The 18291-nt window shown below is 40.0% G+C and overlaps 1 protein-coding gene across 1 annotated transcript in view; it reads right to left on the bottom strand.

Annotated features, from left to right (window-relative positions):
* The window catches only part of dicer1 (dicer 1, ribonuclease type III), a 73265-nt gene that overhangs the window by 30413 nt on the left and 24561 nt on the right, over positions 1 to 18291 (bottom strand). Inside the window, exons 13-15 of the mRNA XM_048599940.1 lie at positions 14911 to 15016; positions 11219 to 11394; positions 4795 to 5590 (exon numbers count right to left, since the gene is read on the bottom strand). Coding sequence (XP_048455897.1) covers positions 4795 to 5590; positions 11219 to 11394; positions 14911 to 15016 — 1078 coding nt within the window. The remainder of the gene's footprint in view (positions 1 to 4794; positions 5591 to 11218; positions 11395 to 14910; positions 15017 to 18291) is intronic.

Genomic DNA, 18291 nt, shown 5'->3' with positions numbered 1-18291 from the left:
CTAATCTCATGTGTAACCAGAAATAGCACTGAAATACTCAAGTTAGAACATGACACATAGAAATAACCTTTACAGCTTTAAAAATAAAAACCTACAAAAACATGATATGAAGTAAATCATTCAGTTCAAGGTCGACTGCACTAATTTTGGCTCAGATAGAATTTTTAATGGACAACTTCAATTATGCTCACCGATTCCTCACTTTAAGAGCAATGATATGATAAAACTTGTACAATATCCTACAATAAAAACAGTAAATTTTGAAAATCAAATTTAGTAAAAAGAGAAAATGTTTGCCTAGACCAGTGACCTGTCCTTTCCTTTCCTTTCCTTTCCTTTCAGGCCTTAATGGACCAGAAGTGCCCTTGAATATAGCCTTTTAGCCTTTTATTTGACTTCGTATCTGAGAGGCTGCATCAATTCTGTACAGTGCATCAATTAATAGCAGCACGCACTAGCCACATTTAAAGCCAGAAGTGGCTATTTAGTCAGAAACTAGTAATGTTTTCCAGGTGCCCTCCTCTCTATTTTCTTTAAAATTGATTTATTAAGGAAACAGCTGCAATTACAACAATATAATTTAGAACACATTTCCTGCTAAATCATCCATTTTATTCTTTACGGTTCCACACTCTGAAATAATTAACACTGCAATATTCTCTCCAATCTGAAATTATTCTGTCAGAACATGGGCTTCGTAACATTATTCCAGTGTATTACAGTATAATGTATAAATATGCTTCTAACAATCTGTCATTATGGTGACACCTAGAAGACTCCACCGGATTGATGAGGGCAGACTCTGTAATCATCCAGTAACTCAAACAAAAAATACAAGTGCCGAGACTTTTAAAAATATTGCATTTCACATATAAAATAATAATTACTGTTATGACATTTGATTTTTTTTGACAGTTTAGAACAGATGGGATTTTTCCAGCATTCTCCAAATCTGATTTCCATACATTTTCCTGTCGTGTGACTGAATATGCATCAAAAGCCTTTTTTTATCCTCTCCATCTCCCTTTCTATTGGGGTCTATCAATTTAAAACGACAGACAGGGTTAATTGTCACTAACAATGTTTGTGTGAGTGCAAAAAGGCTTTTGCACTAAGACGATGACAGGCAATGTTGAAACCTGACAACTAATTTCACACGCCCAGATTCTGGCTTGTGACAATTAAACAGTACCTGTCATTTCAACAGGGCTATTTATTTCTTAAAAGGCCAATAACCTGCTTTAATTTAAAATAAGTCTTAAAAATTAGACACATTAGCTGGAATTCAATATTTCAACATTTGTTCAAGGATCCCAGCTTTTAAGAATGGCGTAGCTGATTCATTTCATAAGGAAGGGCCATCTACTGGAATAATATTGAATAAAGAGGCAGTATCTTCTCATCCTACAGGAACACACAGCACCATGGCCAGGACAAAGTGGGTTAACATACTTACTTCACTCTCAACATCTCAAACGTGATACAACTAAATGAGAAGTGAATGGTGTACTTGAAAGAACAGCATTCTCAGTTAGTACTGAATAAAATGTGAGTAAAATTGTGCAAATTCAGGAAAATTAAAAGAAAAACTTGAAGGAAAGTTTAAAACAAATTCTCTGTTGGATCATTTAAAAAGTTGATTATTTCAGCTGGATATCCATTTTCCACTACATTTTGAGTCCCTATGTATGTCAGAACAAAACAAAGAAGTGAAGGAAGAATGGGTAACTGTCAGCATTAACTATGCCAGCTGGTTATATTTTCATGCATCTCAAACTGGTGAAGTGAGTCTGTGCCCACCAACAGCAGGGTCTTTTGATCTTTCCATCTCTCGGTACAATCCCTGCACTTTGACACTCCCTAAAATGCCTGCATTTAGTGGTCATTTTTTGTGCTCCTACAAGATTAAGAAAGTGTGCAAAACTCAAAAATGTTGTAACGATTCATGTTTCAAAGTGACATCATAGGAAGAATTTGCCAACTTTTGTCACTGTTAAGGATAACCAAGAAAAAAGTAGGACACAAACAGGGTCCAAAGGGGCAATCTGCGTGTGGAGCCAGAAGACAAAGGTGAGGTTTTAAATAAGTACTTTACATCTCTACTCACTACAGAGAAAGCGAATGTCGGCGATGAAATCGGGAAGGTGTACGAAGTAGCATCAAAAGGAGGAAATATTAGTGGATTAAAAGTGGATAAATCCTAAGGCCTTGATGAGGTGCATCCCAGACTGTTGGAGGCAAGGAATGAGATTACAGAGGCCCTTGACTTTCATTTTTAAACTTCTTTAGCCACAGGAGAGGTGCCAGAGACTGGAGCTAATTTAGTACCAGAGTTTTAAAAGAATGGTCAGGATAAGCCAGGAAACCACAGGAAGGACTAAGTAAGGACAGTGAGCACAGCTTTGCCCGATTTAAGCTTTTTTGAGGGTGGTGAAGAAGGCACGAGCTCCTAGGATACATGGAAATTTGGCAAATTCGATCTAAAACTGGCTTGGTGGCAGGAGGCAGAGGACGGTCAAAGGTCATTTTTGTGATTGGAAGTCTTAGGAGCTATGATCAGTAAGATCACAGATGACAAAAATTAGTGTGATAAATAGTGAGGAATAAAACTTTAGACTACTGGATGATATAGACAGGCTGTCAGATGCGCAGAATCTGTAAATGGAATTTAATCCTGAAATGTGAGAAGTGATTATTTTGGGAGAACTGACAACGCTAGGAAATAAATGATGAATGGTAGGACCTTAACCTGTACTGAGGATCATGGCAGTTAATACTCAAAACCCTGAAGGGCAGGAGCACCAGTAGTTAAGGCGGTGAAGGATCCATCGGGATACTTGCTTATGTTAGTCAAGCCATCAAGTACAAGAAAAAGGTAGATATTATGGAGCTGTACAAAACATTGCTTAGACCACAGCTGGGGTACTATGAGCAGTTCTGAATACTACACTACAGGAAGGATGTGATTTTAAACAGGGGTGTGGGGGTTTCCACCAGGATGTTGCCTGGACTGAATTTCAACTGGTTGAAGTTGAAATGTTTTCCACCCATCCTGTAGGCAACGTCCACACCACCGGAAAGCTGGTTCTTGACAAGATGAAGAATGGTGGCAATGAAGATGATAAAAGGGTGGTGGTGATGACAAATCACTGCTTGATCTCAAAGAATTCTGTCATATTACCACTGGTGAGGACGGTTGCTGACATCTTGTCACAGAGGACACAGAGGATGAGTGCAGGACAAATGAAGCAGTTTGAAGACTTCCTGAAGAAACGCATCATAGAGATCTTCATTCAAAAGAAAGTGACTTGGAGATAAGCCCAGTATGAAGGTACACAATTCTTTGAGAACACACAGCAGCAAGAGAACGTACGGAAAAGGAACCAGGAAAGGAATGCATGCAATGACCTCAAGGCCGAGGACCAACTCCACCTTTTGAAAATACTTGCTAAGTGAGTGGTCGAAGAAGTGGACCTAGGATCAGGCTCAATAGCCACACAAGGACTCCTAGATGGACAATCATGCTCATTAGTGAGTGATTGGTGGCAGCAATGCCTAATTCATCTCTGAAGAGGCACACAACAACAGGTTATAGTTCAACCGGTTTATTTGAAAGCACAAACACTGTTCCTTCATCAGGTGAAGTGGAGGGAAGCACACAGGCACCTCTACATGTTCTTCGTAAAGCATAGAAGGCTAAAGGGGATCCTGATTGCGGTGTACAAAATTGTTACAGGTATAGATAATAAGTTTTTTTTCTTAGTAGGACGGAAAATAATGGGGGACATCAATTTCAGCTAAGAAGGAGGAGGTTTAAAAGGGGATTTGAGGAAGAATATTTTCAACTAGGGGGTGTATTATCTGAACTCTCTGCCAGACAGGGTGGTAGAGGCAGAAACACTCAACATTTAAGTTGCACTTGGATGAACATTTGAAACGTCATAGCATACAAGATAAGGAGTTAGGTGCTTGATAATTGACATGGACACAGTGGACTGAAGAGTCTCTTTCCACACAGTAAAATGTTAACAAAAAACTGTTTCAGTACCAGAGGAAAAAAAGATTGAAAGAAAGATTTCTATGCTTGATTGAATGCCACTGAATCCTAATCTAAAATGTTCACAAAGACAAGATACAATTTGCTTGTAATAACCCTTTTTAAGGAATAGTCATCAAAATTCACCATGTCAGCATAATCAAAGAAAATACACTAAGATGGTAAATCCAAGGGAAGTACACAGTACTAAGTCTGATCAAGAAATAGACAAAGGGGAGGATTTAAGACAATTAAAAAGCAACTTATGCCTGTCCCCAAAATCAAAATCTCTACTTTCCAGATTCTATACACTTTGGCTTTAATACAAGCTTATACTTTTACAAAGCAATGCAAACTGACAATTTGAGCAAGATTGTCTGAAGCTACACCAGAAAAGTAAAGTAATTTATTAAAAATGTCAACCTCTTGAAGTGTTACTATTTTCTAACAGCTAACAGTGGGCCACATATAATCAGTCATTTAATTCTTTTTGGCACTGGCGATGCTGAATTGAGAAATAAACAAGTTTAAAGCAAAATGGTGCGCTCTGAAGTGCACTGATGCTGGATTTTAATTGTCAGTGATGTGAAGTATATATTTATAACACTGCTTTCACATTCAAATCATCTTGAATTTTCATGTGCTAGCATTAGAAAGGTAACAAAAGGAGTAGACAAAATGTTGAAAAGATAAAAAGTTAAAAGTTTAACAAAGCATTTCAACCCATGTGACTTATGAGTTACAGATTTAACACTCACCTTCTTACTCCTCATGTAAGATAGCCGCCCTTCATGGGCATCTGGGTACGTACAAAACAGATACGTTGTGATAGCATGTTTTAGGAATGAATCACCAAGCATCTCCAGGCGCTCTAAATTGAACCCGTCGCTGGCATTTGACAACGTCAAAGCCTGGAGAATCAGACCGGGGTTGGGGCCGAGGGTTTCGGTTGTATATATGCCAGGGGGGCAATTGCCCGAATCCAAAATCCATTGCGGAATTGCTAGAGGCTCTGAGGAATTGCAGGAAACTGCCTCTTTTGAGCAACAATCTGAGGTAGATTTGTTAGTAATTCCGTCTAGGTTATTACTTTGTAGATTACATTCAACTCGGGGCTTGGGCTGGTTCTCTCTGTGGTGTGTATTACGCACGGGAACTGAGGTAGCTGGTTGTACGAGTAAGTCATGCCTGTACGAGTTAAGTTGATTTTGATGGCAAATGCAAGCCTTGTCTAGCAGTTCAGCATTTCCATTGGTTAGGTTTTCGGTACAAACTATGCCATTTACTGGTATTGTGCTCTTGGTGACTTTGTCAGCACTGAAGAGCTTTTTGGGTGACAGACTCTTGGTGGATGTTTTGCTGTTTAGAGACGGCTGATGAAGGTTCTCCATGAAAGGGGTCTCGTTGATAGCACCTCGATGTGCAGCATCTTCAGGGGCTACAGTTGTGCTGTGCATACAGTAAGTCTCATTTTCGTCTGTACAGGAGCTGGCTGTCAAGATGTAAGCTTTGCTGTCTATAGACTTTTTCCACCCAAAATCTAGGTTGGGATACCTAACACAACAGAGATCACAAGTTTACAAAACAAAAGCAAATTCTGGAGAAAACATCTGCATAGATCATTAGAAATAAAAGTAACTCCCCCAAAGGGAAATTCTGAAACCTATTTGGATTTAGGAGCAAAATCATTAAACTATTGAAGCTTCAAACAACAATAAAAGTCAACAATACTTGTTGAGGTTTTGAGTCACATGTAGACAAGACAGGATAGGGACAGTATGTTCCTTTATGAGAACGACATTAGTGAACCAATTGGAATCCTATTGACTCTAAATAATTATATTATTGGATTGAATTTTAACTCATGACCTCTGGGCTGCTGGGGTGTACAATAACTGCTATGCCACTTCCTCCCACTCCCCTACAGAAAGCAAAACTTATCACTTTAACTTCACTTTCACATTCTAGCTCAGGAACACAAGTTGGAGAAACTGTGGCCCTTCCCCTAGAATCAACAATCCAAAGTTTGACGCCATTTAACCATGGCTTCCTGTGCTCTTCTATGTTTTTCAATCTTGGTGGTGTCCTGAAAAAATGCTCTGATCAGACTGATTTCTTCGTAAGGAACTACAAATCAAAGTACTTGATTCCTGGTTATAGTAAACAACTCCATAACTGGAGAATAGGTGGCTGTCACTTGCTGTTTTGACAAGTCTGTAAATTAGGCAACATCACACCCCAAAAGAAAAAAATTGTTTCACAGAATCATTCTGCAGTTTATCTTTCCTTAGACAAAGGGGAGCAAAACTATTCACAGGAATGAGGATCTTGATGTAACCTTGTAAAACCGTATTCCAGTTGTATTCGGCCTAGTGCCTCGTATAGATTTAGCAAAGCCTCCATCATTTTATACTCCATTCCCTTTGTAATAAAGACCTATTACCCACTGAACCTCATGTCAGCATTTCTTTTCATTCATGCACAAGGGAGGATCAGTAGTTAGCACTGCTGCCTCACAGCGCCAGGGGCCAGGGTTCAATTCCAACCTTGGGTGACATTCTCCTAGTGTCTACATGGGTTCCCACCAGGTAATCCAGTTTCCTCTCTCAGTCCAAAGATATGCAAGTTAGGTGGATTGGTCACGCTAAATTGTCTCAGTGTCTAAGGATATGTAAGGTAAGTGGATGAGCCATGTAAATGCAGGGCAAGGATAAGGGGCTGAGTTTGAGTGGAATGCTCTTTGGAGGGTCAGTGCAAACTTGATGGGCCAAATGGTCTCTTTCCACAATGTAGGGATTCTATGATTCCCAAATCACTAATCCCAAATTCAGCTCCTTTATTCCTCCTGACAAAGTGCACAACCTTACATTTTCCCACATTATATTCCATCCGCTAAGTTTTAGCCCAATCATATAAACTGTCTCTACCCCTCTGCAGACACTGCTATTCTCACTATTTGCTCTCTCACCTATTTTTGTGTCATCTGCAAACTTAGCAATAGTACATTCACTTCCGTCATCAAAATCAGTGTGGTCCCAGCATCGATCCCTGTGGTGTTCCACTAGTTACACCTTGGGGACTCATTTAATCAAAATAAACAAAAAAATGTACACGGCTTTACAAGATTATATCAAGATCTTCATTCTCAAAGATTTACAGGATAAAGAAAAGGATACAATCCAGCCTTGCATTTTTCACTATGGTATTGTGCAGTTAATGAATTTGTCGTGTGGTGCTAGCAAGAGTCAGGCAGTCTACCTCAACTCTTGAACTAATACTGCTCTGCCCATTTTACAAACCTAATTTCATAGGGGTGCACCATTTGTCTTCATTTGCCTCCTGGGTCTGAGTCACAAAGTCTGATTGGCTACATTTAGAGCCCTGTACATACCCTTGTATCAAGCTGTTGATACCAAATGGTCATAGTTTTCTGATGTCGGATTCATCTGTCAATGAAGCAACAGCTAATTGCAAAATCTCTTAAGTTCACAAAATTGAAATTGAATAACCTAGTGAACAGGGGTTGAGAGGCATGGTGAAAGTAACTGACATGCCTCAGATCCAAGGTCTAGGTTATCAGGCTCTTAGACTGCAGTTTGGACATCACTAATTATACAGCACACTTCAAATACAACGAAAACACATCCTTTTGTTTATCTCTCGCAGTCTGTGATGGAGAACACTTCATAATAGCTATAGTCTTCATAACAAAGTTCAGTGAACTTACAGCCTTCAGATGACTGGCACAGCAACTGCTGAAACCTGCAGGGGTACTTCAGTCGAACCAATCACTTAAGTGAGCAAACATTTATATAAGTAGTCAGGATTTTGCTGTAATACAATCTTCAGTCTGTGATGACTAGATGACATAATGTTAACAGCCTGAAGCAAAGCTGTACATATGTTATGTATAGACCCTCCCTGAAGCTTGTTGCAAGTTATTCTCAAAAAACTGCACACAAGGTCACATGGATGAAATCCCCTCAAATGAGACAAAGTCACCAACAGAAGTTAGCATTTTTAACTTAAAAAGCATACCTTGAACATTACACAATCAGACACTAAGGACTAAGTTCAAGGTGGTAATCGAATCTCAGGGTTCAGATGACGTTATAAACCACTTAATAGTTGCCTTCACGGTTTTAGGAAGTCTGAACCCCTTCTATTAGATTAGAGCCCTGTAAATTCCTTCCCATGAGAGTTGCTATTTTGTATAATACAATAATCACTGTAAAAACTGTTGCATTGCTGGTGTTTACCCTGGACTGTTACCAGCATTCCTGATTTGAACTTCATCTCCTATGTCAACTGCAGTGATGCTTGGTCCAAACACACTTACTACAATGTGATCTGATACTTCCAAATGCTGTAAGTTAAGATTCTTACATTTTCAAAAGAACAGCCTTGTTGTTTCAGGAACTTCTAAATGAACTCCCTGCAGATCTTAAATATACATTTGGCCATGCCCAACTTTATAGTCTGATTAGAAACTAAAACGAGTAAATTTACAAGGTAAAAGAGTTTAAAAATATCATGCTATGTTTTTCATTTTACTATGAAACAGAGTTTACTATTTTACAACAAATATTCACTTTTCCTTTTATTCCTCTTGATATCACTCATGTTCAATTTCCTGGCCAAGAGAGCAACACAAGAATATTAGAAACAGGCTGGTGTGAGCCATTCAGCCCTTTGAGCCTACCCTGAGATTCAATAAGACCTTCTATTCCAAATCCACTCATTCTTTCCACATATCCCTTAATAGATGAAAATCTTTCAATCAATGCCCTGAATCTTCTCAATGACTAAGCATCCAAAGCCTTTGACGCAGAGAATTCCAATCTCAGCAACCATCGGTAAAATTCCTTCTCAACTCAGTCCTAAATTTATTTGAAACTGTTCTACATTCCCGAGCCAGTATTTGTTTCAAATGACAACACTTCTCAATCAGTTACATTTTATGGAGAATACAGAACTTGTATTTCCTCAGAAGACTATACCCCTATGGCAGGAATCAAAAAAATTTTTACTTGTGGGCTCTTATGATGACACCCAACCATTAGTACTCTATGTGTAGTCTCCTCCAATATATAAATGCAGTAAACCATTTTACTTTCATTCTCCAAATCAATCTCCTTGTAAAAAAGGCAAAATTTTTGTTTACTTTCGTAAGTGTTTGTTTTCAACATTTTTTAACCACTGGTGAGATTTGCCATTCATCCACTAGTTCCCTTCCTCTTTCTTTCACACCTCCGTTTTCACCTTATCTCATTGCATATTTTTTAGAAATGGGAATGCCAGGACCAGAAGTTTGAAACAAAATATTGATGGAGTGGGGTACAGGAGGTGAAATCAAAAGCTTTCTTAGAATTGTTGAAAACTAAAATGTTAATTGTAGAGATAGTAGGAACTGCCGATGCTGGGGTCTGAGGTAACAAGGCGTAGAACTGTATGAACACAGCAGACCAGGCAGCAGCAGAGGAGCAGGAAAGCTGACGTTTCAGGTCTGTACCCTTCTTCAGAAAATCTTCTGAGACCCTTCAGAAATTTTCTGAAGAAGGGTCCAGACTCGAAACGTCAGCTTTCCTGCTCCTCTGATGCAGCCTGGCCTGCTGTGTTCATCCAGCTCTACACCTTGGTTATGTTAATTGTAGGTTGTGGTTATGCTGGCAGATCACCAGATATTTACAAAGTTGAGCTCACTGATCAAGATGCAAGTGAGGCTACGGAGTCACCCTCAATTAATTATGTTATCTCCACTTCCCGCATCAACTTCATTACAGATAGAAGTGCAGAGTATCCACTCATTTCCTTCCTTTCAGGGAAGAAAAAGACAGGTTCCCACAATGGCAAGGCTAGCATTGGCAACAATTTGTGGGAAGTTATAATGCACACCTCAGTGCTGACAACATCGATCCTGGGAACCAGCACGAAATTACAAGCCAGCAATTGAAGCCATGTTCTCTCATATCTCCCAGACAGATGTCTGACAGGCAGACAAAGAGAGAGAGGGACCACCAGAGACATCATACAAGAGAAGGCTCACAGGATAGTGGCAGGATGCCAATCCCATAACATTAGTCAAAAATTAGAGAATCTTGAATTCTTAAAAAAAGATTTATTCAGTTGTTGTTAAACCAGGGAGTATACACATGGGTTATGACAGTCCAAAAATGAGTAACTTAGCATCCCCAGATGACTGATCTCGTAATTTTCCATCAGTAAATGGTCGCTTGAAACAGCGGCAGTCATTTTATTTTCTAAAAACACCACAGTGCACTCCACAGAACCATTTTGGTAATTTCTAAACATTAAAAATGACAAAAAGGAATTAATTTTTGAAGTCTGGCTTAAAAAACAGATGGCAAAGTGCTTTCATTGAGGGGAGAAATTCAGAATAAGATAGATCAATGGCACGAGAGGGGCAGGGATAACTACACAAAATATCAGAAAGAGGCAGAAAGTGAGTAAGAAAAATGATGCATGTTTGAAAACAGAGTCAGAGGAACTCGTAGGTTGCTTCCACTTGAAGTGACAAGCTTGTGATGGAACATGCTCCAACACATACACAGGTAAGTTCCAAAGCTTAAAAGGGGTTGGAAAAGAAATGATGCAAGGTCCAATGCTGTTCAGTCGCTGAAGGGATCAGAGTTGGATCCAAATTGGTCAAACAGCCTTCTTACATTCCAAAGTGACATTCTTACATTTGCAAATATGGTCACTGCCATACTTAAAAAGGTTACTGCAATATTGAAACAGTATTAGAATGAGAATATTTTGGGTTCAATGTCCACTCCAAATGTTTGAACACAAAAATCAAGGTTTGCACTCCAGCGCAGTAGAGAGGGCATGCAACATTGTCAGAGGTGCATCTTTTGGGATCACAGATTAAATTTGTATGTTCTGTAAGGTGATACAAGAAGAAAACTCCCATGGCATTATTTCAAAGTATTGCATGAATGTTATCCCAATAACCAATGTTAGTTCATCACTCAACATCACTAATACAGATTCAGCCATTATCAGCGCGCTGCCTTTCATATGCAAATTGCCTGAGGTATTTTCTAATTCCGATCACTTCAAAAATATTTCACTGGCTATAAAGTGCTTTAGGATGTCCTGAACTTGACAGGTACTACAGAATTGCAAAACTTACTTTCTTGTTTTAATAAATATACACACCTGAAGTTTGAAGGAAGAGCTTCAATTCCCACACCTGCTTCCTTTGCCGTTTGGGCTCTCAGCTCCTCTGCTGTTAACAGACAGTGCAGTCGATAGAGAATACTTGGAAGGCAGACTGCCTTTCTCCATAAGGAAGCTGGGATTGGATGAATAGCACAGAGTTCTGGGACAAGAATCTTTAGAGAGAAATAGATTTGAATGAACAAAATTTCAAACACAATCTCCAATAGAACTATGACAAATTTATTATAAAACAGCAACATGGGAAAAAACTCAATTCTGCACACTCAGAATGCACAAAAGGGGAATTTAAAATGTTAACTATTTATCTCCGCATGTCTCCTGACCAGCATTTTCTGCAGTTATTTCAGATTTCAAATATTCATACAGAATTTTGTTGTTGCTTGTCAACATGCTTGAGAACAAATCTTATAAGCACAAAATAGTAATGAAAACAAAGTGCTGTAAAAGCTCAGCAGGTCTGGCAGCATCTGTGAAGAGAAATCAGAGTTAAGGTTTCAGGTTGAGCGACCCTTCCTCATAACTGACGGTAGGTGGAAAATGTCAGTTTTGCTTCTAACAGTCCCCATGAATAACTAATCACCCTCCTAGCCGGACTGTTTTCCTTTGCCTGCTGAACTGTTCTTCTCTCTCTTTGGGCTCTATCCCCACCTATCGTTTATTCCTTCCTCCTTTCCCCCTACCCTGTCTTCTGAATATAAGCACGGCATTACCTAGCTACCAGCTCTGAGGAAGGGTCACTCGACCCGAAACATTAAGTCTGATTTCTCTCTACAGATGTTGCCAGACCTGCTGAGCTTTTACAGCAAATTTCTGTTTTTGTTTCTGATTTACAGCATCCAAAGTTCTTTTGGTTTTTATTTAGCACAAAGTAGTGCTGTACTAACAAAAACTATTACTGCAGTACTAAAACATGTGCTTTAGAACGGAGCAGGGATACATAAACTTCATACTCCTCAGTCATTCTTAAAATTAAAAAAAGTTGCTATGAATTCCAGGTTAAGCTTTGTAATACCATTTAAGAAATGTTTTTACAGCACTTCCCAAATTTTTGACATTGAATTTATTCGCCCCTGGAAGCTGTTGGGTGCATTCAGAAAAGAATTGTTTCCGGTTATTGTACAACAAATCTTATCCATGGGGGATAGGGCACAGACTTCCCACAGAAAACATGGATAATGCTTCAATGTAACCCTTATGTACTGTGAAGGATTGCTCATTCAGACCAGAGCAGTCAATGAGAAAAAACACCCTTGCGGGTACGTGGACATACCAGGTAGCGAATCAGCAGATAAGGAGTGTATTACATTTTCAGCAAATAGATTCTTCAAAATAGTGCCATGAATCTTTCACATCCACTCTAGTGGGATGACGAGACCTCAATTCCTTGTCCAAATGGCAGCAGCCTCTGCAAGCCTAGTTTCTAGCGTTTAAATTTCTTGAATGGGATTTGGATCCAAAATCTTCTGGTTTAGACAAAAAGTCGCCAAGCTGGCTTGTTTTTGTTCAGACATTTCGTCACCATGCTAGGTGACATCATCAGTCGAGTCTCCGATGAAGCGATGTTGTTCTACTCCGCTTGAAATTTATATGGTTACTTTGTCCCAGTTAAACTGACGGCCTTCATTGTCTGAATATACAGATATTAAGGAGAGTTCGTTGTATTGTTTTGCTGCTAGCTGATGTTCATGTATTCTGATGGCTAGTTGCATCGGACAGGCAGGAAGGAAATGTTTGTGGCAGTCGTTGCAGGGTATTTTGTAAGCCACGTTCATTCTGCATGTTGTGGGAATGGGGTCTTTAATCCTTGTAAGCGTTTGTCTTAGAGTGGCTGTGGGCTTGTGGGCCACCATGATTCCTAGTGGTCTTAGGAGTTTTGTTGTCAGTTCAGCTATGTTCCCGATGTAGGGAAGTGTGGTAAGTGTGTTGGGTCATACTGTGTCCTCCTCTTGTTGTCTGTTATGTAGGCATCTGTGGATGAAGTTGCAGGGATATGCGTTTAAGGCGAGATCTTGTACAAGTGTTCTTCTTCTTCCTGGCGTATTTCTGGAGTGTTGCAGTGTGTCCTGGCCTGTTTAAATAGTGTCCTAATGCAGCTTTGTTTGTGGGCGTTGGGGTGGTTGCTGTGGAAGTTGAGGATTTGATCTGTATGGGTTGCTTTTCTCTATACTGAGGTCTGGGGAGTTCAGGACAGGAAGGAAACTAGCCATCAGAATACATGAACATCAGGTAGCAGCAAAACGGAACCATGAACTCTCCTTCATATCTGTACATTCAGACAATGAAGGCTGTCAGTTTAACTGGGACAAAGTAACCATAGTAGCCCAAGCCAAACATAGACACGCATGGGAATTCCAAGAGGCATGGCTCTCCACCCAAACTTCAATCAACAAACATATAGGATTGGACCCCATATATAAACCCATACAGATCTAAACCGGAAATGACAGTACTCCCCATAACGGACCGGGCAGTATAAATTCCAAGCAGAGTAGAATAACATCGCTTCATTGGAGGCTCCACTAATGATGTCACCTAGCATGGTGACGAAACTTCTGAGCAAAGACAAGCCAGCTTGGCGAGCAAGTCAACAACCTCACCAATAATATACAGTTTGTCTTCTGAGTCTGGGCCAAGCAACTGCAAGGTATAGGCTAGATAGAGAAAATAGCCACAATTATGACCCAAGGACTCAAGTATGCTTTAAAATGGATAGTGCCCATTTGGGAGTTGAATTCATTTAGTATTTACAGCTACATTCGAGAGGAGAAAACCACTGTTTCCTCTTCCTCTAATTCTGTGCATCATTATGGACAATTATCTTGTGAATATATAAGACATATTTATGCAATATTTTAAAATTTTTTTTTAGTGGGATGTGGGTGTCACTTTTATTGCCCGTCCCTAGTTGCTCGAGAAGGTGGTGGTGGTGGTAAGCTGCTTTTTTGAACTGCTGCAGCCCACATGCTGTGGGCTGACCACAATGCCCTTAAAGATGCCCTCAGAAATGATGTGGACGTGCTGGCGTTGGACTGAGGTGGACAAGGTCAGAAGTTACACGACAACAGGTTATAGTCCAACAGGTTTACTTGAAATTACAAGCTTTCAGAGCGCTGCTCCTTTGTCAGGTGAGGGAAAGAGATGCAACAGCCTAATGTTATTATCATTGGACTGTTAATCCAGAGGGCGAGGTAATATTCTAGGATTCAAATCCCACCACGGCAGATCGTGGAATTTGAATTAAAATTAACAAAAATAAAAAGCTGGAATCAGAAGTCTAATGATGGCCATGAATCCGTTGTCAAATGTCAGGAAAAACACTAATGTCCTTTAGGGAAGAAAGCTGCCATCCTTACCTGGTCTGGCCTACATGTGACTCCAGACCCACAGCAAAATGGCTGACTCTCAAATACCTTTGGGCAATTATGGAAGGGCAATAAATGTTGGTCTATCCAGCGATACCCTCATGCAGTGAATGAATGAAAGAAATATTTTGTTTGTATGGTTTTCCATTCAAAGTGGGAATGATCTGATTTAACTGCATTCCAATCTTCTCCCAATCTATTTGGTATTCTGCACCACATCCAGCAGTATAGAATCCCAATTCACTGATAGCACCTGACCAAATCCACAGCCGTGCCACTAAACAATCTCACTGCAGCCTACTTTACCTGTTTGTTTTGTAGACTCTCCCATTTGGCCTTGCGTTTCTCTGCACTACTTAAAGGAAGTGCCTTTCCCTTTTGATTCAAATGCCGAGGGGTTAAAAGATTCAGTCTAAGAAAAGGGAGATAGATATTCCAGTTATACGTGATGATTCTAAATTTTATAGTTTCATTTTACATTTAGAAATTCAGTTTGCTAATCTACAAGTTACAAAATAGTTGAACATATTAAGAATTTTTGGTATATTTAAGTGGCCACATGGTATTGTCTCTCGACTAGTAATCCAGAGATGCAAATAATGTTCCCAGGATCAGTGTTTGAAATTCCACAAGGTGGAGTTTGAATTCAATAAATGCTCTGGAATTAAAGATCTAATGACGACCATGTTGTTAATTCCAGTAAAAGCCCATCTAAAACACAGAACAGTACATCACAGGACTAGGCCCTTTGGCCCATCATGGCTGCACCGACCATGATGCCATTCTAAACTCATCTCATCTGTCTGTATGTGGTCCATCTCCCTCTATTTCCTGGCTTCAGATGTCTATCCAAATGCTTCTTAAAACGTTGCTATCTTATCTGCTTCTACCACCTCCCCTGCAACATCCTCCTGGCACCTGCTACCCTCGGTTTAAAAAACCCTCCTCTCATATCTCCCTTAAACATTCCCCTTCTCACCTTAATCCTATACCCCCTAGTACTTGACATTCCCACTCTAGGGAAAAAATGACTATCCGCCTTGTCTATGTCTCACATTATTTTATATATTTCTATCAGGTCACCTCAGCCTCCGATGCTGTAGCGAAAACAATGCAAGTTTGTCCAACCTCTCTCATAGTTAACACACACTAATCCTGGTAAACTTCTGGCACCCTCTCCAAAGCCTCCACATCCTTCCGTAGTGTGGCAGGTAGAACTGCACACATTACCTCAAATGTGGTTTAAATAAAGTCTTATACAGCTGCAACACGACTCACCAACTTTTATAATCAAGGCCCCCAACTGATGAAGGTAGACTTGCTGTAGGCCTTCTTTACCACGTTGTGTTGCTGCTCAAAGGGAGCTATGAACTTGCAGCTCAAGATATCAATGCCCCCACGGGTCTGGCCATTTACTGTTTACTTTCCTCATGCATTTGACCTCCTAAAATGCATCACTTTACACTTGACCAGATCAAGCTCCATCTGCCAGCTCTCTGCCTAACTTTCCAACTGATCTATATCTTGCTGCACACTTTGACAACTCCAATTTTCCTGTCGACTGCAGATTTACCAATCAGACCAGCTCCATTTTCATCCAAATCATTTTTATATATTACAAACAACAGAGGTCCCACACTGATCCTTGTGGAACACTACTGGTCACGGACCTCCAGGCAGAAAACATGTCTCCACAACAACCCTCTATGACCAAATCAATTTTGCTTCCAATCTACCAACTCACTGTGGGGTCCCATGTGACAATCTTCTGGATTAACATACACTGTTAATCCAGAAACCTGGGTAATGCTTTGGGGACCTGAGTTTGAATCCCACCGCAGCAGAGGGTGGGATTTGAATTCAATATGAAAATAATCTGGAATTAAAACTCTAATGATGACCATGAATCCATTGTTGATGTCCTTGTGAAATGCTTTACTGAAAATAGGCAACATCCAATGCCCATCTTCATCACCTTCTCAAAATCTCAATCAAATTGGAGAGACAAGACCACCCCTGCACAAAACCATGCTGACTAAATCAAAAATGTCCATTCTTTCTCACTAATTCACTGATGTGTTGACAGGAAAGATACTGCCATCTTTACTTGGTCTGGCCTAACTTCAATCCAACAGAGATGTAGTGAATCTTAACTGCCTCTGAATGGGCCTAACAAGCCATTCAGTTGTGTCCAAGGGCAACTAAGGATGGACAATAAATGCTGGTTCAGCCAGCAATGTTCACATCCCACAAGTGAATTTAAAAAAAATCTAAGTTAACAGGAAACAATTGTGCTGGCTGAGAGACTGACTAAATACGCACATGTATCTATCATACTCCATATGATGCAACAAATAACAGCATCATCAAAATTGGGCAGATAACCTTAGAATAAATGGAGAAACATTGTCTCATGGGCGGTTGAGACATTTAATCCCATCCTAGAATGAAAAATGCCAAGATACCCTCTTATTTAAATTTTCTGTCATCTGGCATAGAAGACAGATGTGGCAGACCATTCAGCTTGTTGAGCACATTTCACCTTTTCAATGCAATCATGGCTGATCGTGAGCTTCAACTCCACTTTCTCATTTGCTCACCAAATCTCTTCATTCCCCAAAATCTATCTACCCCTGCCTTAAATGCAGTTAAAAATGGAGCAATCCAACAGCTTCTGGTTTACAGAATTCCAAAGAAGTCACCCTTTGATTGAACACATTTCTTATTGAAATGATTAATCCTTATGCAGTGACAAAAACAGCATGCTCCCCCTGCCCCCACCAAAACACATCACCCCCTCCACCCCCACAGTTCTAGATTCCCCAGCCAGTTGTAACTCCTCTCAGCGTCTACTGTATCAAGCTCCTTCAGAATCTTGCATGTTTTACTGAGCCTCTCATTCTTCACTCAATTTATTCACTAATACCCCAGGAACCAATCTAGTGAACCTTGATTATACTGCCTCCAATGCAGGTACATGTCAGGTATTCCTTATCTGAATGCCTGAAAACTGAAAAGACCTAAAAACTGAAGGTCACTTTGAAGACCATCCAAACAGACCTGTAGACATGCCGAGTTTAGACCTTTTGGCAAAATATTTCGCATGGCCCAAATGGAACTAAACGGACCTAAAACAGAGTACCTTTCCCCAATGGCCCAGACTCAGCATGTCTACATAACCGTTCAGGTGCATTTGGGCCAAGTAAAGCCTTTTTCCAAAGGGACTGAATAGACCCGTATCTGAAAATCACAAATTCACTTTATCCGAAATAAAGCTGGTGTTGACATTTTCAGCTAAAGAAATCCTGACTTGATTATCAAGATGGGTAAATGGGCTACTCCATACCTAAACTTCTCCCATTCTAATGAGCTATTCAGAGACTCTAAACAACTCCAGAAGTTCCTGCTAATCATCTCTCCCTTCCCTCAACGGAATAGTAGTACTTACTGGAGTTCACTGCAACCACGTCCTTGCAAGGAGTTACTGATTTTGTTCATAGCACCAAGAAAACCTAGCTTTATAATCTATATTCAATATTCCCTACTGTAGAAAATGCAGTGCTCACGGTACATTACCATGCACATACACTGTCAAGCAGCAGGTGCTTGACAGCAACTGAGAGTGGGTATCCTGGAATATTTCCCTCCACTTTCAAACTTTTGGTACTGACTAATGGTAGCCCCAAT

This window comes from Rhincodon typus, chromosome 8 (genome assembly GCF_021869965.1).
Source record: "Rhincodon typus isolate 14 chromosome 8, sRhiTyp1.1, whole genome shotgun sequence".
NCBI classification, from domain to species: Eukaryota; Metazoa; Chordata; class Chondrichthyes; order Orectolobiformes; family Rhincodontidae; genus Rhincodon; species Rhincodon typus.
This window is presented reverse-complemented; position numbering and strand designations above follow the sequence as displayed.